The sequence below is a fragment of the Rutilus rutilus genome (assembly GCF_951802725.1).
Source record: "Rutilus rutilus genome assembly, chromosome: 3".
Lineage (NCBI taxonomy): Eukaryota > Metazoa > Chordata > Actinopteri > Cypriniformes > Leuciscidae > Rutilus > Rutilus rutilus.
The window spans coordinates 18,135,597-18,154,060 of record NC_140211.1 but is presented as its reverse complement, the minus strand read 5'-3'; the positions used below and the strand labels follow the sequence as shown (position 1 = coordinate 18,154,060).

At 39.2% G+C, this 18,464-nt stretch overlaps 1 protein-coding gene across 7 annotated transcripts in view; it reads left to right on the top strand.

The window, feature by feature from the left end:
- dysf (dysferlin, limb girdle muscular dystrophy 2B (autosomal recessive)) overlaps positions 1–14,337 on the top strand; it is a 77,774-nt gene extending 63,437 nt beyond the window's left edge. For 6 of the 7 annotated variants that reach the window (XM_084403631.1, XM_084403635.1, XM_084403632.1 and 3 more), the window contains 14 exons: positions 1,542–1,670; positions 3,265–3,420; positions 4,024–4,115; positions 4,445–4,615; positions 5,537–5,679; positions 7,190–7,329; positions 7,531–7,619; positions 7,708–7,803; positions 8,088–8,229; positions 9,661–9,760; positions 10,593–10,765; positions 11,667–11,776; positions 11,928–12,075; positions 12,752–14,337. In XM_084403631.1, the coding sequence (XP_084259757.1) occupies positions 1,542–1,670; positions 3,265–3,420; positions 4,024–4,115; positions 4,445–4,615; positions 5,537–5,679; positions 7,190–7,329; positions 7,531–7,619; positions 7,708–7,803; positions 8,088–8,229; positions 9,661–9,760; positions 10,593–10,765; positions 11,667–11,776; positions 11,928–12,075; positions 12,752–12,805 (1,743 nt within the window). In that variant the 3' untranslated portion in view covers positions 12,806–14,337. The remainder of the gene's footprint in view (positions 1–1,541; positions 1,671–3,264; positions 3,421–4,023; positions 4,116–4,444; positions 4,616–5,536; positions 5,680–7,189; positions 7,330–7,530; positions 7,620–7,707; positions 7,804–8,087; positions 8,230–9,660; positions 9,761–10,592; positions 10,766–11,666; positions 11,777–11,927; positions 12,076–12,751) is intronic. The other variant, XM_084403636.1, reaches the window with a different exon arrangement.
- Positions 14,338–18,464: the final 4,127 nt, after the last annotated feature.

The following is an 18,464-nucleotide window of genomic DNA, read 5'->3' as shown; positions in this document are numbered from 1 at the left end:
ATTCGGGAACTGCCTGGTTGTACCTTTTTGTAAAATGTCCCACACTTTCCATGTGGAATGAGTGAGCGTTGGCGAGATTTGCAGTATCAGTGGCGATTAGCACATCTGTGTGTTTAAATGTGTTTCTGTGACTATATATATATATATATATATACATACATATATACATATATACATATAACTTTCAATATGGGAGGAACTATCCTCTTGAAGAACCAGTTCATGATTTCCTAGAACTAGAGTATAAAAAGTTCTTTGTGGAACTTGATGGAATAATTCACCCAAAAATGAACATTTTGTCATTGTTTATTCATGCTCATGTCTTCCCACTGGCACGTCTAACATGATCCCAGCGGTATGAAATCTGTACATGGAGATCAACAGCAAAAGTTCATCTTAACTATAGTGACATTATCAGTGCCCAAGCAAAACCAACATAAGGATGCCAGAATCCGAGGTCGCAGAAACATCAGCTCCACACACAGCCGAACTTCAAAGCCCTGCGGTCTCCCTAGGGAGTGCATATGCCTACTTTCAAATGCTCACTCACCCCGACTCCAGTCCACTCCAGCCCACTTCCCACAAGCTTATCCATTTATAATAGAGCCAGTGGCTGCCAGATTCCCAACTTTTCCGATGAATTCATGTCGGGGTTGCCGCAGGGGGATAACCAAGTGCAGACAAGGGCTCCGTTACTGACGTCATCGAGCCGTTTTCCCCCCAGCCCACACCTCCCTATCATCCCTCGATCTCTGGCCGGTTTGTCAGCGATCTCCCCTGTCACCACATTCTCTCTCTACTTGCCTTAGCCACTCTTTCCAACCTTTCCAATCTATAACGTGTCCGTTAGTCATCTGGCAGGGGCCTCGGGTCTCAGGGCTACCTGCGAGGAACGGGCCCAGTTGTTGGCTGCCACCGTGTGAGAGTGTCCCACGCACCGGGAGGAGCGGCAGACAAAAACACTTTCCCTAAAACTGCTGAGATGAGCTGTTATTTTGGGCTTATGGTGCCTGAGGGACAGATTGAAGGCAGGGAAAGAGCAAAAGAGACTGGGAGAGGGTTTCATGTGTTGTGTGTCGTGTCACACGTTCAGGGACCGGGCCTGAGTGAGTCAACTAGAAAAACAGATCGACTCGCTTACGAGGATTCCTTCATACTTTTGTCACTAAGTTGTCTCCTGGGTGGCCGTTTGGTTGGAGAGTTGTGCGCCGCTAGTTAAAAGTTGTGTAATGTCACGGCAAAGCATATTTTCCTTGGGCACAAATCGTTTTTTGCGCATTTTATTGGAGTTTTTAAACATTCTCATAATCAGGAATTTCCAGATCTTTTTGCATTAATGGTGCATTTGAGGTAGTTTGACTTGTGCCTGAAATGTTAAACCCACAATTAAAAATCCCAGAGTCCAAGATTCTTAAAGAAAACTGCTTTGGCAAGACAAACAATGGATGTCTTGTATATAGCATGTGTCCTTTCAGCCCTTTGAGTTGATTGAAGATCTGCATGCAAATCACAAAAATACACATTCTCCTGTGCTTTCTCAGGTGTATGACAGAGAACTGGAGAAAACGGAAGGCTTTGAGAAGTTTGCTGATTTCTGTCAAACGTTTAAACTTTACCGTGGAAGAACCCAGAATGAGAGTGAAGACCCTTCTGTTGTTGGAGAGTTCAAGGTAGGGTCATTATAACATCTCAGTTATAACTATCAGCTGTCTGATATCACATGTGCTCTCATTCAGTCTGAAGGGAAAACATTCAGGCGTCGCCAGATGAAGCAAGGGATGGGTGTTGATGCTTATTAGCTGAGCTAATAAAAATCATTGAATCAGGCCTTCTATTTAACAGATCACATACTTGCATCTGGCAAGTTCAGTTTGTTCTTTGTCAAATTTAACTTTGAATAATTTGTTCATTTAGAGCGTTCTGCAACAGAGAGTCTCGTGCCATTCTTTTGGTGAACTATGAACTCCCAAAATGTGTCTCCTTGCCTTCTTTACAGACACTGCTTCTTAAATACAGAGGTTCTTCAATAGGAGAAATTCAAGAAAATTCGAGAAAATTCAAATTCAAAATTCAAATTCTTTGTAGGACCTATAGGTAACCCTAACCTTAACCCTCTTATAAATAATCATGTTATGTTGTACAGGGTTCTTGGGGTGGCTATATGGTTTTATTGGAGATTAAAATTTTCTTGAAGATACATTCTGGGTTCCTCAGGTCATTGTACTGGTTTATGTGTTCTTTAAAACACCAGTACATTGATAGTTTCTAAATAATCTAAACTAAATAATATATATATATATATATATATATATATATATATATATATATATATATATATATATAAAATTTGTGAAACTTAAAAAAAAATTATATTTTTTTTATTTAACATTTGTACAAAATATAATTCACACAAAAATGTAACATTTGTCAACATGTCATGTCTTCTGTGGAAAATTTTGGTCATGTTTTATATAATTTCAGACTAGTGTTGTTTTAGTAATATTTATATGCTATTATAGTAAGTAAAGTTTATTTATATATATTTATTGTTATTTGCTTTTATTTTTATATTTTAAGTTTTTTCATGTAATATTTATATTTTATTTAAGCTCCATTTCAATTAATGAAAAGTTTTAGTTAACAATATAACACATATTACACCCTTTTCCCCATACATCAAAAATAGATATCACTTATACTGGCAAAAAAAAAAGTTTATATACTATACAAAAAAAGTCTTCTGAAGATAGCTTGCAATATTTTTGTGTCAAAACCAAACAAGTAAAAGTCATTGTTCATTTATAATCATCCTTTTGGCTGTTACTCTCAAATCTCATTTGAAGGTTTTTTTTTTTTCCCAATCCTGTTGAAATCTGTGTTGCGATATGACATGCGAGCCAACAAAACGAATGACTATAATATTGGATAGAAACGTTTGGTTTTGTAAATGATTTTTTTATTTTTATTAAATGATTTTCATTTTTTGGTGCACCTTTAAAAATACTCTCCTATGGCATCTGGCATATGGCTTTAAAACCCATTTTGATTCTAATGGGAACCTCTAATTTGAAGAGTGTAGATGCTTTTTCATGGTTTATTTGGATTACAACTGGTTTAGTTCTAGTAGGATTTGAGGGAACTAAATTTGAGGGATTAAATTGTAATTTGAGGTCTGTCTGGAGGCCCCAGACTGCAGGTCTCCAGAAAAAAGTAAAACTAAATTGCACCATGAGTTACACTGACTCCTGTCCCGTCCTCCTTCAGGGTTCATTTAAGATCTATCCATTGCCTGACGATCCCTCAATGTCTGTACCCCCACGTCGGTTCTCCAAGCTCCCCCCGAACGGAATAGAGGAGTGCCTGGTACGCGTCTACATCATCCAGGCCTATGGCTTACAGCCCAAAGATGCCAATGGCAAGGTAGGTACATGAAAATACATGAAAAAGGAAAGGAACATGCTAACTAGCCGTTTGCTTTTCAGTGTCCTTATATACGGATCAGGGTTGGGAGAGTTTGTTACAACAGCCCTTGTATTTTCAGTAGATGCATTCACAAATCTTTGTAGTTTTTTTGTCAGCCAGACGAGCCCTTTGTGAAGCCTCTGCAGTGCCAGAGTCATAAGAGAGCCGAGAAATTGCTTTATGAAAACATGGAGCCACCCTTTTACCCACAACCATAAACTCTCAATCGCTGCCCGAGACCTGGCCAACACGCCACCACCGCTGGCCCTGCGTCAGATGGGCTTTCCCTTCATTAGTTGCGAATATGCTAAGATGACGTCCTTTCATCACCTACTCAGGCCAGGAGTTATGATATGGAACATTTCACACATGTACTCGCTGCCTATGAAACACGCACTGATCACAGAGATTTGATGCTTTTTTCCACCGCGAGAGCAAAGAGCCCCTGTTTTAAGTACAAAAAGAGGGAGTGCTGTTTTGGATATTGTTGCTTATAGTATATATGTGTGAGTATGTGGCTATGTTAACACATACTAACAAGCACTTCTTGTTTTTTCTTAGTGTGACCCCTATGTTAAGATCACACTTGGCAAGAAATCAGTCGATGACCACGACAATTACATACCCTGTACTTTGGACCCCGTCTTTGGAAAGTGAGTGTCTCTCTTTTTTCTCTCTCTTTCTTTCTGTGTCTTTGAACAGATTCTCACACACACACACACACACACATAGAAACACGTCATGGCAAGGATTGATTATACCAGCAGGGGTCGCCACACTCATAATAATGATGACCCCCCTAATTTAAAAAGTCTTGATGTCGGATACGTGCAAGAAGGAAAGTGATCTGATGGATAAATGATACAGAGACAGAATACGAAGCATGTGGATGATTACCTTGGAGAACTTTTAAGCAAAATAAAATTTCTGACAAAAGGAATTATTCAAAGATTGAAATGTGTGTATTTTGCTTCTCATTTAGGATGTTTGAGCTGTCGTGTTCTCTGCCTCTTGAGAAGGACCTAAAGATCATGCTGTATGATTACGACATGGTCACTAAAGATGAGAAAATCGGAGAGACCGTCATTGATTTGGAGAATCGCTTCTTGTCGCGCCATGGCGCTCGCTGCGGGCTGCCACAGTCCTACTGTCTGTAAGAAATGCCTCTGTCTCTCATCCTATGTCCTTTCACCTCACAGTTATTAGTAGTCATTATGAAAACTGTAAAGAACAGGTAGTTAATGTTTAAGCCATGTTGGAGCCATGACCTAGCCTTTGACCTTTGAATCCCATCGGATTCAGTCATATTCTGATCCTGACTTCCATCTTCTCTGACTCTGCTTAAACCAGTCTAAGATGGTTAGCTGGTTTTCTAGCCTGGCCAAGCTGTTAAGACTAGTCTGTTATGCTGGACAACCAGCTAAACAAGTTGAAGCCAGTTTCCCCAAGCTGTCTACCTGTGAAGACCAGCAAACCACCTTTTTATTATTATAATTTTTTTGTTTTTAAATTGAGTTGAATCCTGTATCATGTTGTGATCCTGCTTGGGCAATCTGGTTTTTGACTTGCTCAGGTTACACAGTCTCATATTCTTTTCCCCCAAATTACATAACGTTTTATTTATATATAATCTTAATTAAATTATTTATATTAATTATAAGAATTGCATATTTTGTTTTAGGCTACTTTATTTATTATTTTATGTACTTATATATTTTTTATTATTTTAATTTATTATTGAATTTATTTATTTTAAATATGTAATGCATATTTTCCCTTTTGCAGAGCCATGCTGTCTCATATAGCTTATTTAATGGAGTGTTCGGCAAAAACATACGAGCCTAAACAGCTTGGCCTGGCTAGGAGATCAGCTAACCACCTTAGTTTTTTTTCGTTTTTTTTTTTTTTTTACCAGAGTAATCATCTCCTAAATGTAATAAAAGAACACACAAAAAAACAATTCAAGTTTTGAGTAACTGTTGGCTGTCACAACAACTGTGATAAACATTCTGCTCAGAAACACACTTGGTTTTTCATCATAAATGAACTCTTTATGTTTCTGTCCTGACTCTAGGTCGGGAGTTAACCAGTGGCGAGATCAGCTAAAACCATCCCAGTTACTTCATCGTTTGTGCGAGAGGCGAAACTACAAACTGCCCGTCTACAAGCAGGATAGAGTCTATTTCAGAGGACAGGAGTACACCATCGCAGACCTTGGTCAGTGTCCTAAACACACACTCCAAGTAGACCTAGTTCCCTACCAGTGAATTTAATGTTCATGATATTTGATCGTTAATTCTGCGATTGTCATTCCCAAAAAGCGGCTTCTCAGAGAATTGTGCGCAGCAATGCACATGAACGCGTACGTACGAATAAACACGGGCATCACGACCTATCAAACCCACCGGCTGGACGGCGAAAAAAGAAAGTGGAAGTCTTTTCTTTGGAGCTGCTGAAAGCATTAGTCACGAGTAAGAGCTAATCAAAGCAGCAGCCTGACTCCATCACATCTTCCGTCATTAAAAAAAGTGAGCCGAGCACGAGATCGGCTGCGGTTCTGTGAAAACACTGACAGAAAAAGAATAACGATATATGTCTCGGCTTGTGCCATACATCATATCTTTGTGTGTGGGATCACAGAGCTGTCGGGGAGGCCGCCTGGCTGTTCTTGCTCGGGCGCTTTGAGCGGAAAGAATGAGTTGTTCCTCTGTGTGAAGAAAAACAAGTGCGATATTGTAAAGACGAAGGACTTGTGTAAACATACAGCACCTCTGACATAGTCATTCATTCACAGCAAATATATCACTCCTTGCCACAGCAACCTGACGTCCCCTCCTGTTTTAAAGTGTGCCCCTGGGATGACAATGCTAGCTAATGCTAGTTCACCATTAGGTGTGTATTATGTTGATCAGATCCTCCCAACACTTCTGGTTTGACCTCTAAGCCCTTAAAGTCCCATGGCTGTCTTTCTACCTCTCAGATGTAACACAAGGCCTTCAGAAAGCCAAGCTCTCCAGCCATTTTCCCTTCCATGATGCTTTGGGATGAGGCCGGCTTCAGATTTATGGGGAACTAGCATATAAGCATGTTCAGCCAAGGTCAACACTGTGGCGGGCTTCTCAGCCTCCTGCTCCCGTGTCTTGCCGCGGAGGAATACTACATATTTTTGTTTGGCCCACGTAACTGCGGCAACCCGCGCGTCAAAGCAATTATCAGGTGGCCGTTTCGGGCATCCAACTTCATGGCAGAAATGATCTTCCTCCACTTCAGTCTTTTTCCTCTTTTCTCCACACTCCGACCATGTTTCCCTCAGGGACATGACACAGGGTTTCAAACCATAAACTCAACAGTGGACGTTTATTTTTTTTCTTCTCTCCCTCTCTCTTTTTGCTTTTTGAAAGGGGAAACTCTCTTCTTAGATCAACAGCAATGAAATCAACGCATCATCTGAGAAAAGGGGAAAGATAAACATTTCCGACTATTTAAGTGGAATGCTTCATGAATGTTGGCTCTTTTCTGCTCTCGGTTATGACTTCATAAAACCCAATGCCCAAATGTTCTTCATATCAAATCAGAGGTTAAATAGTGGTTCCATTTCATGGTTTTAATGGAAAATAACATTATGATGAATCTTCCTTATAACTTAAACAATTTTAAGCTAAAAAAAAGGACCTCAATGTGAATATAATCTACAATGGCCTTATGGTTGACTACATTTGGCCCTCAGATGAAGGGAAACCTCTAAACCCTAACCTGGGACCAGTGTTGGAGCGTCTAGCCCTGTTGGTGTTGAGAAGGCAGGGTCTGGTGCCTGAACATGTAGAGACTCGACCCCTTTACAGCCCCCTGCAGCCAGATATAGAACAGGTAACAGTCTCATATTCTTATTACAAAAAAAAAAATATATATATATAAAATAATATATTAAAACATATTATTTATATTTATGATTTTATATATTTTTTTTATATTGATGTATTTATTATTTTATTTTTATTTTTATTTTTCATGTTTTTTACGAGTTGCCCTGTCAGTCTTCAAGGAGTTGTTTTATTTTCCAACACACAGGGGCGGTTACAGATGTGGGTGGACCTGTTCCCTAAATCTTTAGGTCCACCAGGACCTCCATTTAACATCACACCACGCAAAGCTAAAAAGTAAACGCATAGCTTTTGTTTAATATCTATCATTTTGTCTCGAAACACATCCAGAAGCATAACATGTCAATGTTTTCTGCTCCCATAGGTTCTTCCTGCGCTGTATTATATGGAACACAAGAGATGTTATCTTGGATGATGTCAGTGTTACTGGGGAGAAGATGAGTGACATTTATGTGAAAGGGTACATCTTGGTGTCATAAATGGGTTGTTGGGTTTGTGTATATGAGCTCTGGTTAGATTAAGTTGTTATTGTTTCCCATGTCATGGGCCTGTTGCTTGTCTGTTGCCACTGTGACCAATAGTAACAACGGCATGCAAAAATTATCGATCAGTAGCTACAAACACACAGTTGCAAGGCAACCATAGACCCTAGCTGTAGGTCAATTACAGCTAAGCTGCATTGTATTCTAATGTGTTGGAAATGATGTGTCGGGTAATTGCGAATTGTTCTTTTTTCAATCCTAGCTGGATGCACGGCCACGAAGAGAACAAGCAGAAAACAGACGTGCACTATCGATCTCTGGGAGGTGAAGGCAACTTTAATTGGCGGTTCCTCTACCCCTTCCACTATTTACCTGCAGAACAGCTCTGCACCATTGATAAGAAGGTGAGGTGTGATCTAGGCTTAGTGGAAACAAAGAACAAGTGAGAAAGAAATGAAAGGGAAACTCAAACCCTGTCAGCATTTATATCCCAAAATCTTCTGCCTTGATTGAATCTGAATAGGTGATCCGCAGGTCACCCTGCGTGATTTGCAGAGGTTTTGTCTAACGCCCACATTTGGAAGGATATCACTGCAGTTGGCAGGTGTTTAATGCAATGTTTCAATCCCAGATATGTTGCTGGCTGCATCTGGCACGCTTCCACTTACCAAACGTGGTACATGAACATCTTGTAACAGCAAGACAGTCCAGACTTCAGCCAAGCCAGCTCAGGGAAAACAGCTGTGATGGACAAGGCACTTAAAGTGAGGTTTTGGCAGGCAAGAGATCAGTTATAGTAAGATTGAAGATAGCGGTTCCACCCATTAAACTGAGGGTGGCCCGCAACAGCTGTCAAACGATAGATCCGCTTTGGCTGAGCTTTGTTGGAAGCAACACACAATAGAACCGATACATGGTGAAACGGATTCTCTTGCATGAAACACGGCTCTCAGTGATAATTGGAAGTGATTCCTTATTTGCAGTGTTTGTTTTGATGGAGTTGTATGCGGTTGTCAGGCAGGATGTGCAAACCGACGGGGCCTATTTACCGATGAACGGCAGCAGTTCAGCTCTGTGAAGCGGGAGTTCATTATCCTCCATGTGTTTGTCCACACATCCATCACGGGTACAGTACAGTAGGAATGCTGTCACGCAGATGGAATCCTGTCTGGCGGTGGGGTGCAGAATCAGGGCTGTAGCGGGAGTCGCTAACACCGTTTTCTGACTGGGACGTTTCTGTCGCTCTCGGTGGCTCTCACTCTCTCTCTGTCTCTCACCCTCTCTCTAATTCTGCTTCGCATATTCACGCCATCATTTCCTCGCTCTGTCTTTATCAGTCTTGGTCTGTCAGTTTATTTCTGCTTCTCTGTTTCTCCTAGAGGTGGTGTAGCTCATTTCTAGGGCTGGTAACTAAAAGGTTGTTGGGTCTTATCTTATCTTATAAAGTCAGAATTAAGAGATATAAACTTTTTAGTTCATATCTCGCAATTTCACCGGTGAGTGAAAAAGTTAATTTCAAACCCTGTATATATATATAATCAGGATAATAATTTATATATTAACATGAAAACAATTATTGGCTCAACGTTATCAGCCAAAATGTTAATATTGGTCTCTAGTCCAGGTTGCTTAAAGGAACATTTCAGGTTCAATACAAGTTAGGCTTCTAGACAGCATTTGCTACATAATGTCGATTACAACAGAAAAGAATTTACGCTTGTCATGGTATCAGTAATACACAATGAAATTAACGGTTACACTTACACCAGTAAAATGATAAATTAGCAAGTAGTTCTGATTGTACTGTGAATCTCACCATGTTTCTTTTTCTGCAGGAGCATTTTTGGAGTCTGGATAAAGTTGAAACAAAACTTCCTCCTAAACTTACTATCCAGATCTGGGACAATGACAAGTTCTCCTTTGACGATTTCCTTGGTAAGAGCAAAACCTTATAGTTGTCCCTTGTGCCAGATCACTCCTCAACTCCCTCCCTCAGCTTTGCCACCGTCAGCAAATTCAGTGGCGTTAACCTTGTACAGCACCACAAAGCTGTTATTCAAGCGTATTTTTCAGCCTTGACATGACAGATGAAAAACTTTTTGTGGGACTGGACCACACTGATAGGACCCTGTGTGTGGTTTATTGTCATTAACCTATACGTCTGTGTATATGGACATGAGTGCATAGGGAGATGGTTACCAAAACCTGAACCTCCTTAACCTGTGAGAGGTTACCCACCACATTACTGTGAAGCGTGACCGTCAGCATAAATGCACTTAACAACCTTAACGCAAATACATCATTCAGACCACACAAGTCCTCTATAACATCTTTGCTGCTAGTGTTATTATTATCAGCTGAACCTAATTTCCAACATGTCAGCACAACTAGAAGAGAAATAAGTTATGACCTGACTCTTTAGAAACCTCTATAAAATACACTGATCTATGTACATTTGTAAAATAATTAGCATCTAACCACAATGTGAAAACCTCAAAGAAAATTACAGTCAGACTGCCAGCAGCAAAGTCTGAAGGACAAACACTTTTTCTGACTGATATTATTTGAAATGATTGGGAAAAAAGATTCAAATGCCTCTGTTCTTTTACATAGATAACATACATTTTCATATTTTCCTCTTGTGTTAAATTCACAGACATTCTCTTTTCTTATATTTATTGTGCAGTCTTAGGTGAAGTCAACTGCTGTAGTGTATCATTGAACTTTAGGATTGTGATGCTTAATTTCTTCTCTCCCTCTTTCTAAGGCTCTTTGGAGATGGACCTGAACCATATGCTGAGTCCAGCAAAGTCTCCGGAGAAGTGTGGCCTTGAGATGCTCTCTCAGTCCCAGGACAGACTGGTGTCTTTGTTTGAGCAGAAGACAATGAAAGGCTGGTGGCCTTGCGTGTGTGACAGAGAAAACGAGAAGATACTTGCTGTAAGAGTTACACATAAACCAGGGTTATTATTGTGTTGAGAAATTTTATATGTCATATACCAAAATGAAAATGACTGGTATCATATCAATTCAACCCTCTCATATCTATTTATGCAGTTGTTGTATTTGTGACACAATACAACATACACTACACCTGGAAGAATAATTAAATCAGACTGTAATGCACTGATTAAAAGTATAAATACTAAAGTAATTTTCTTGTAAATACAATAGAGGTTAAAGGTGATATCCGGAAGGGATATTTGTTTTTAATGAACCTACAAGTTCAATTAATCCATCAAAATATTAAGAAAATATTTTCTATATATAAGAATGAAACCCTAAACTTGGTTAAGGTATCTGTGTGACAAAAGTATTTAGCAAAAAAAGACAAAGTACAGGTTTTATTTTACTAAGCAAAAAAAAAACTAAGCTCACAGGAAAAGCATACACTGACTACAACGCTCAATTTCATGTGTTCATCATTTTGTATGATAGCCTGAGCAAAGATAATGTCCATACAATTTGGAATGTTTCAGTGCGTTATCATAAATAAAACAATTGACTCCAAACATAACTATGCCGTATGCTTACAAAACCTTTAACTCATTTTTAATAACATTTGAATAAAGGGTAAAGATGGCAATTTTCCTAGGACAGACATCACTTATGGACACTATTATATGTTTTTTATTTATAGCGTAATACACATTTATAGTTTGCTTAGCTTAGTCGATTTTTATTTTGGTTAAATATTTTGATATACTATTATTACATATTAAATATTAAATACTTTAAATATTATATATTAAATATTTTAAAATATTAGTATGCATTTTCCAACTACCAGTTCTCTCTCTCTCTCTCTCTCTCTCTCTCTCTCTCTCTGTCTGTCATTCAGGGAAAGTTGGAAATGTCACTGGAAATCGTCTCGGAGCAGGAGCAGGATGAGAGGCCTGCCGGACACGGTAGAGATGAGCCCAACATGAATCCTCATCTAGAAGAGCCACAGTAAGTCAAGTACATCCATCACACTCATTCCTCTTAAATAACAAGAAGAAGAAAAAACAGCTTTCAGTATTAACAGCCTTTTTATTGGTCCTAGATAGAATTATAGAATTGAATATAAGGTTGCTAATATAGTGTCTGTTTCTTTCTCCAGGCGTCCTGAGACCTCATTCTTTTGGTTCTCGTCCCCATATAAGACGTTTAGGTTCATTGTGTGGAGGAGGTTTAAGTGGCTTATTCTGGGCTTCTTTATACTCTTTTTCATTATTCTCTTCCTTGGAGTCTTTCTCTACGCCTTCCCTGTAAGTATCTGAGCGGTAGTAATTGTGTCAATGAAAGAAGAGGATTAAAGTGAAAATGGGGGTTTCTGTGATCATGAAATGTTTGATCAGAGATGTGTGTCTCTGATTGTAGTTCAGGAGTGTGGCATGTGTTATTGTAGTGAGTCATGCATACTGAAGACATTTCATATAGTTCTGTGTAACTTTAAATGAATTAATTTAATTAATTTAAATTGTTTAAATTAATTCATTTATTCAACAAGGTGCATTACATTGATCAAATGTGACAGTAAATTAATTTATAATGTAACAAAAGATTTCTATTTCAAATAAACACTGCTCTTTTGACCTGTGTAAAATGTAATGCAGTTTGCACAAAAGAATTAAGCAGCACAACTGTTTCGAAATTGATAATGAAATGCTATGTACTTGAGCACCATATTAGAATGATCATTGCAACACTGAAGACTGGAGTCATTTCACTGAATGTTTGATCAAATAAATGCAGCCTTGGTGAGCACAAGATACTTCTTTCAAAACATAAACGTAAAAAAAAAAACTCTGAAACTTTCAAATTGTACTGTATATTATATTAAGAGATTTCATTTAATTCTGTATAACATTAAAGAAATGCATAAATGTAAATATACCCATGTTAGAATTTAGTATTTTTCAATATTATTATAATTTTTTACAGAACTATGCTGCTATGAAGATGGTTGGACCCTTCAGTGGAAAGGGAACACCGTGAGACTGTTGTGGGAAAGAGGACATAGACCCTCATGTTCAAAACCACCTCACCAAAAATCCATCAAACTCCACAACTCCTCCATCCTACTGGAGAGATCTGCCTTTCTCCTGCACATGTGCAAGCTGAAGACGGGCTGAGATTATTTGAAGTCTTGTGTGTGTGTGTGTGTGTGTGTGTGTGTGTGTGTGCCTTCATGTGTTCGTTAGCCTGTTCTAGTCCTATATGCATGAAAGTTGCATAACGTCTGTGTGTGTTTGTACATGTATTACACATCAAGCTCTCTGACCCGGTCCTGAACTCTCTCAGTATTCTCTTTAACTCCCACTTACACTTTCATCTCCCTGCCTGTTTAATCCTTTTTCATGTCTCCTGTAAAACAGGGTTCTTTCTTCACAGCCAGATGCTTCTTTCTTCTTCCTTCACGCAGAGAGAGGGAGACAGAGCCGCGTCGCACCACCTCCCATCCATTCGATCCTCTCCTTTCCTTCCTTTAGGTTCAACCCTGATTTGTACAGTTAGGCTGTAAGGTCCAAGACAGGCTGGTTATTAGCTGAGCCCCCGCTGTCAGCAAGCCCACCTCTCTGATTACTATCAAACTCTGTTATTTTGTTTTAGCGAAATCCCTACTAAATGGATTTGAGGTCAACTGTGGGTTCGCATCATGTGTGTGAATGTATGTACGTGTGTGGAATGTGGGCTGCGAACGAGAAGAAGAAGAAAAAGACTTGTTTATTTGTGTAAATGTTACACTCGCGCCCCGGTGCCTTTGTGCCTTTTTGCATAGTATGAAAATGAACAGGCGCATCTGGAAGAAGTTGCCAGACTTCTAAACATGCCTGTGAACAAGCTGTTACATGACAAAATACACAAATTGTTTGTTTTCTCTCCATGACCAGGTCATGAGCTCCTCTTCTACTTAGTTTAGTGAAGTCACAGATAGTTAGTGAAACTGGAATCTCAAAACTCTATCCGACATAATCTGTTACGATTTCCAGAAATGCTTACATTTTATTCCTAAAAAAAAAAGGATTTGATGTTTCCATAAATGTCACCGATTTGACAGTAAAGAGAATGCATTCCTGTCTGTCACAGAAATTACAAAAAGAGTGATTACAATTTATTGTATTTTCTGCACATCTGTGCATGGATGTAAAATATCACTGATTTATGAAAGTAAAATGAATCAGATGAACCAAAAACCCTTGCATTTAAGCAAAAACACTCTTGCCAAATACTGTACAGTATATAGCTGAATAACTGGATTTATGCAAACACAAATCCTCTCTGGTAATGCTGAGCATCTATGAAAAGTTGTCATTCATATACAAGTTTCACGACAAGTCTCTTAATTTGACAATCAAGATGGATATTTCTGTTATTGAACTTAAGAATGATATTTTGCCGTTTTACTGTAATGATGCATGTCGTCTAATTGCCTTAAAGCTTCTGCTATCATGAATTCACTGTGTTAAATCGACTGTATTTGTATCTCCTCATGAGCACTCTATGGTCAAATATATACCTATATATATATTCTATTCTGTATATTTTGATCTTTTCTGATTGAGCCATTTTGAGTCCAATGTAACTGAAGTCTATTCTAAAGAACCGTGTTGCTTTGAATTGGTCCCCACTCCCCACCAGATTCTCGGACCACCTTATGTGCAGATTTAACCTTTTAAAGCCAAACCACAACAGACTGGTCAGGGTGTTTGACTTGAGAGCAAATTAGAAGCAGTCCAGTGCCTAGCCAGGGATTCATGGAGCCAACGGCAACTTACTCTTGCATTTCTACCAGCTGTTCTGTAAAGTGAGTGATTAAAAAAATTAAGCAGCACATTTTTTGATACAATAATACAGTGTTCCGAGTTCGCTTTTCTTGTAGGGTGCTCTTACATGTGTTTTGTTAACTCATAACAGTGCAGGGAGGAAATGATAAATGTTATAACATTGTAAATCTGGTGAGTACACTGGTTTGAAGGGGTACTGTGTCGCTCTCATACTCTTTCACTCATTGTAACCAGGTTAGACCATATAGAGAAAGGGCCATATTATAGTATCCAGTGCAAGTTTTAACAGAGTGGTGGATTTGACACCACATCCTCACTGTAGCTCTGCGTAATGCTCCATCTGAATGGGAACAGAGAGACAAGTTCATGTGTATATGTGTGAAAATATTTGTATCTACATTAATATATAATATATTTACACAACCATTCAAAAGTTTGTAGTCATTATGATGTTTTTAACGAAATTAATACATTAATCAGCAAGGGCAGTAAATACTAAATTTGTTTAAAAAAAAGTTCAAAAGAACACAATTTATTTTCATCATAGATTCCTGAAATAAAATCACCATTTCCACAAAAATAATAAGCTGTATACAACTGGTTTCAACATTGATAATATTAATAAATGTTTCTTGAGCACCAAACCAACATATTCAAATGATTTCTGAAGGGTCATGTTACACTGAAGACTGGAGTAATGGCTGCAAAGAAATTCAGCAAATTCTATACTGTATAGGACAAATTCCAATCGGAAGTGAGCATCCCCCATGAATCACGAGGATTCGCCACCCTGGGTCACATGACCATAAACGATAAAAATACTTGAAGTAAGCATCACATGTATCCTTCACTAACTGACTTGAGGAAGGGCCCTTTGTGAAGGGATTCAGTTCTTCACTCTCGTTTGGAACACATCTCCTTTTCCCGAAGTGCCCTTCAAGGACGCAACATTGCTGTTGGTAATTTTTCTCTCCATGACCAGGTTATGAGCTCCTCTTCTACTTAGTTTAGTGAAGTCACAGACAGTTAGTGAAACTGGAATCTCAAAACTGTGTTCCACAGGGGGCATCTGTTGTCAACTTTGTGCATAAATTACATTTAAGACTCTCGTTTGGAACGCCCCTACAAATGACTATTATCTAGTTATGGCATGAAACTCTAGATGGTGCAGGCTGATAGGTCCTTAAAGGCAGGGTAGGTAGAAATGGTCTAAAAATTTTATTTTTCAAATTTGTTTAAACATTATGTACATATCAATACATAATTAAAATGTAAGTACTCTGAAAAAGAAAGTATCAAAATCGAGTGTCTGTAGACCTCTCACGACTGTTTTAAAGACATCTCATTATTTCCATTCACTCCACCCCCTCATTTCTGTGCTTCTTCCAAAGCCACGCCCCCAAAACACATGAACGCGCGACTCCGACCGCTGAGCTAGAGGACGCATTATTTACCTGAGACAAGCGGAGGGGAAGGGGCATTTTTTTGCCTGGTTTGCCTTCACTAACTGCAAATGCCGGTACTGTAAATTTAGATTGCTCTTTCTCTGCCATTGTTTTGGTATTCCTAGGTTCAGTGCCTTCTTCTTCTTCTTCGATAGATTTTATTGGCAGCTTGCAAACATAGTGCATTACCGCCATCTACTGGACGGAGGTGTGATCAGGTTCCGTGCCTCTCGCACTCCTCAAATCAAACGGTCGCGCGCAAGTGGGCAGGTGCTGTGTGGCAAAAGGGTGGTTGCCATGGTTGCGAGAGAGTGACAGTCGCCTAAGCCAATCCTTTGATTCGTCCCGAATCGAAATAATGAGCTGTGTTTAATACAGATTAAACGGTCTAGAGTCACTTGATTTTTATACTCTTTTTTTCAGAGTTCTTACATTTTAATTATGTATTGATATATATAGAAAGTTTTAACAAATTTGGATCTTTAATTTTTAATAAATCCTACCTACCCTGCCTTTAAGTCATTTGGTAGCGAGCAAATCATCATCTTCACAGCGCAGCTGATAAGTTGTTGTTGCATCAGCGGCCAATGAGCTGCGGCTCAACATTCAAACAAATACCAGTAGTGTTGCTGTTAGCAGACTGCAGCACGCTTTCAGAAACCCTCCACTTCCCCAGCTCCACCTGTATAGATCTACCCTGGAAATCCAGAGTTCTCGCGAGAGCACAAGTTGAATTTGCTCAGCGAGTTACTCTGGCGTCGAGTAATGATACTCATTAAATATGCCCTTTTATCCGAGCTGCACCAATCACATCGGGTTATCTGATATAGGGGGGCCAGAGGCGAGCTAAAGATGATGACAGTGCTGTGACATCGAAGTCTTTAGTAAACATTGCAAGATGGCTATGGATGAACACCAGTTGTTTGAAACGGCTTTGGCCGCTACAATGAACGAGTTAGACTTGGCTTTTTATCTAAAAGAGGAACAGAAGACGGCGCTCGAATCGTTCCTTTGCAAGAAGGGCGTTTTTGCTGTTTTGTTGACCGGATACAGTAAGAGTTTAATCTACCAGTCAGCTCCGCTGGTAGCTAAGCGATAACTTGTTGTGATTAGTCGTAGTGTTATTTAATTGCGTGCAGTGAGATTTTCAAATGGATGCTTGGTGCCGCCCCTCGAGCTGGCCGATTTTCATTAGTCGATGCCAGACCATTAATCTTTCAGATTTAGGTCTGGATTTCCAGACTTGTATAGATCTGCTACAAGGGTTATTCATGTATGTTACATGTGCAACAGCAGCAGCATGTCTTACATGCTCACAGCAACGTCTGTGAATGTGTTAGCAGTAGCAAGTCTCGGTACTTGCTCTGCAGCAGCAGCGTAACAGATCTATTCTGCCAAGACCAAATACATAAACACTGCTATATCCATTGCCATTACCATGCTAGTCCCTAAGAGAGTTGTCATGACAGAACTAAAAGTAATCAGAAAATCGTGTCAGTGCACATTATTGGCATACTATATTCAAAGTATTAATTCGGCAAACATATCATTTTTCCATGTCAGTTTCTCCCTTTATACATGTTTATTTGTTGCATTTAATGTAGGAATTTAGGATTAAATCCAGCTCGAGGAGAGGTTTATTAATGTAACAGTTGATATTCAGTTGTTTAAAAACATGCTCATTGACACTTTATACATAAGAACAAGAGAACGATTGTTTCTATAGGAGAAAAAAAAGCAATATTCCTCATGGACAAAATCAACTCAATATTGCTCAGGCATTGAATTGTGCACCATCTCTCTGTAAAGGAAGTGACATCATAGTTATGTCAATTTTACAAGACAATTAACTCTTCTCTTAAACGGCAAAAAGAAGTGAAATACATTCTCTGTTCACTGACCTGTTTGTGAACTTGTGAAGTCTGCAAAAAGTTGACTGTAACTTTGTTTCAACAGTCTTCTAGTTTTCCTTAATTGCCGCTGCGTTTCTCCCGCTTTCTACACTTCGCCCTGTGTAGATAACAGGCACGTGAATGTCAGGCTTGGTTTGGGTGTGTTATTTCAGCCTTGGTGAACTTCCTGTGCTCCCTGACCGCTGTCCACATTCTGCATGGGTGGGAGGCAGGAGCCAGACCCTTGTCACCACTTTTGGTCTCTCCTTTGTTTTGGGGAAATATCAGATGTCACCAGCTGAGAGGTTCCTATAAATTAGGCTCCTGATGCAGCTAGGAAATATGGAAATATTGCTTAAATTGACGCTGATATCTATAATACTTAAAGGGTTAGTTCACCCAGAAATGAAAATTATGTCAGTAATTACTCATCCTCATGTTGGTCCAAGCCCGTAAGACTTTCATTCATCTTCGGAACACAAATTAAGATATTTTTGATGAAATCTGAGAGCTGGCTCACTCCTTCATAGGC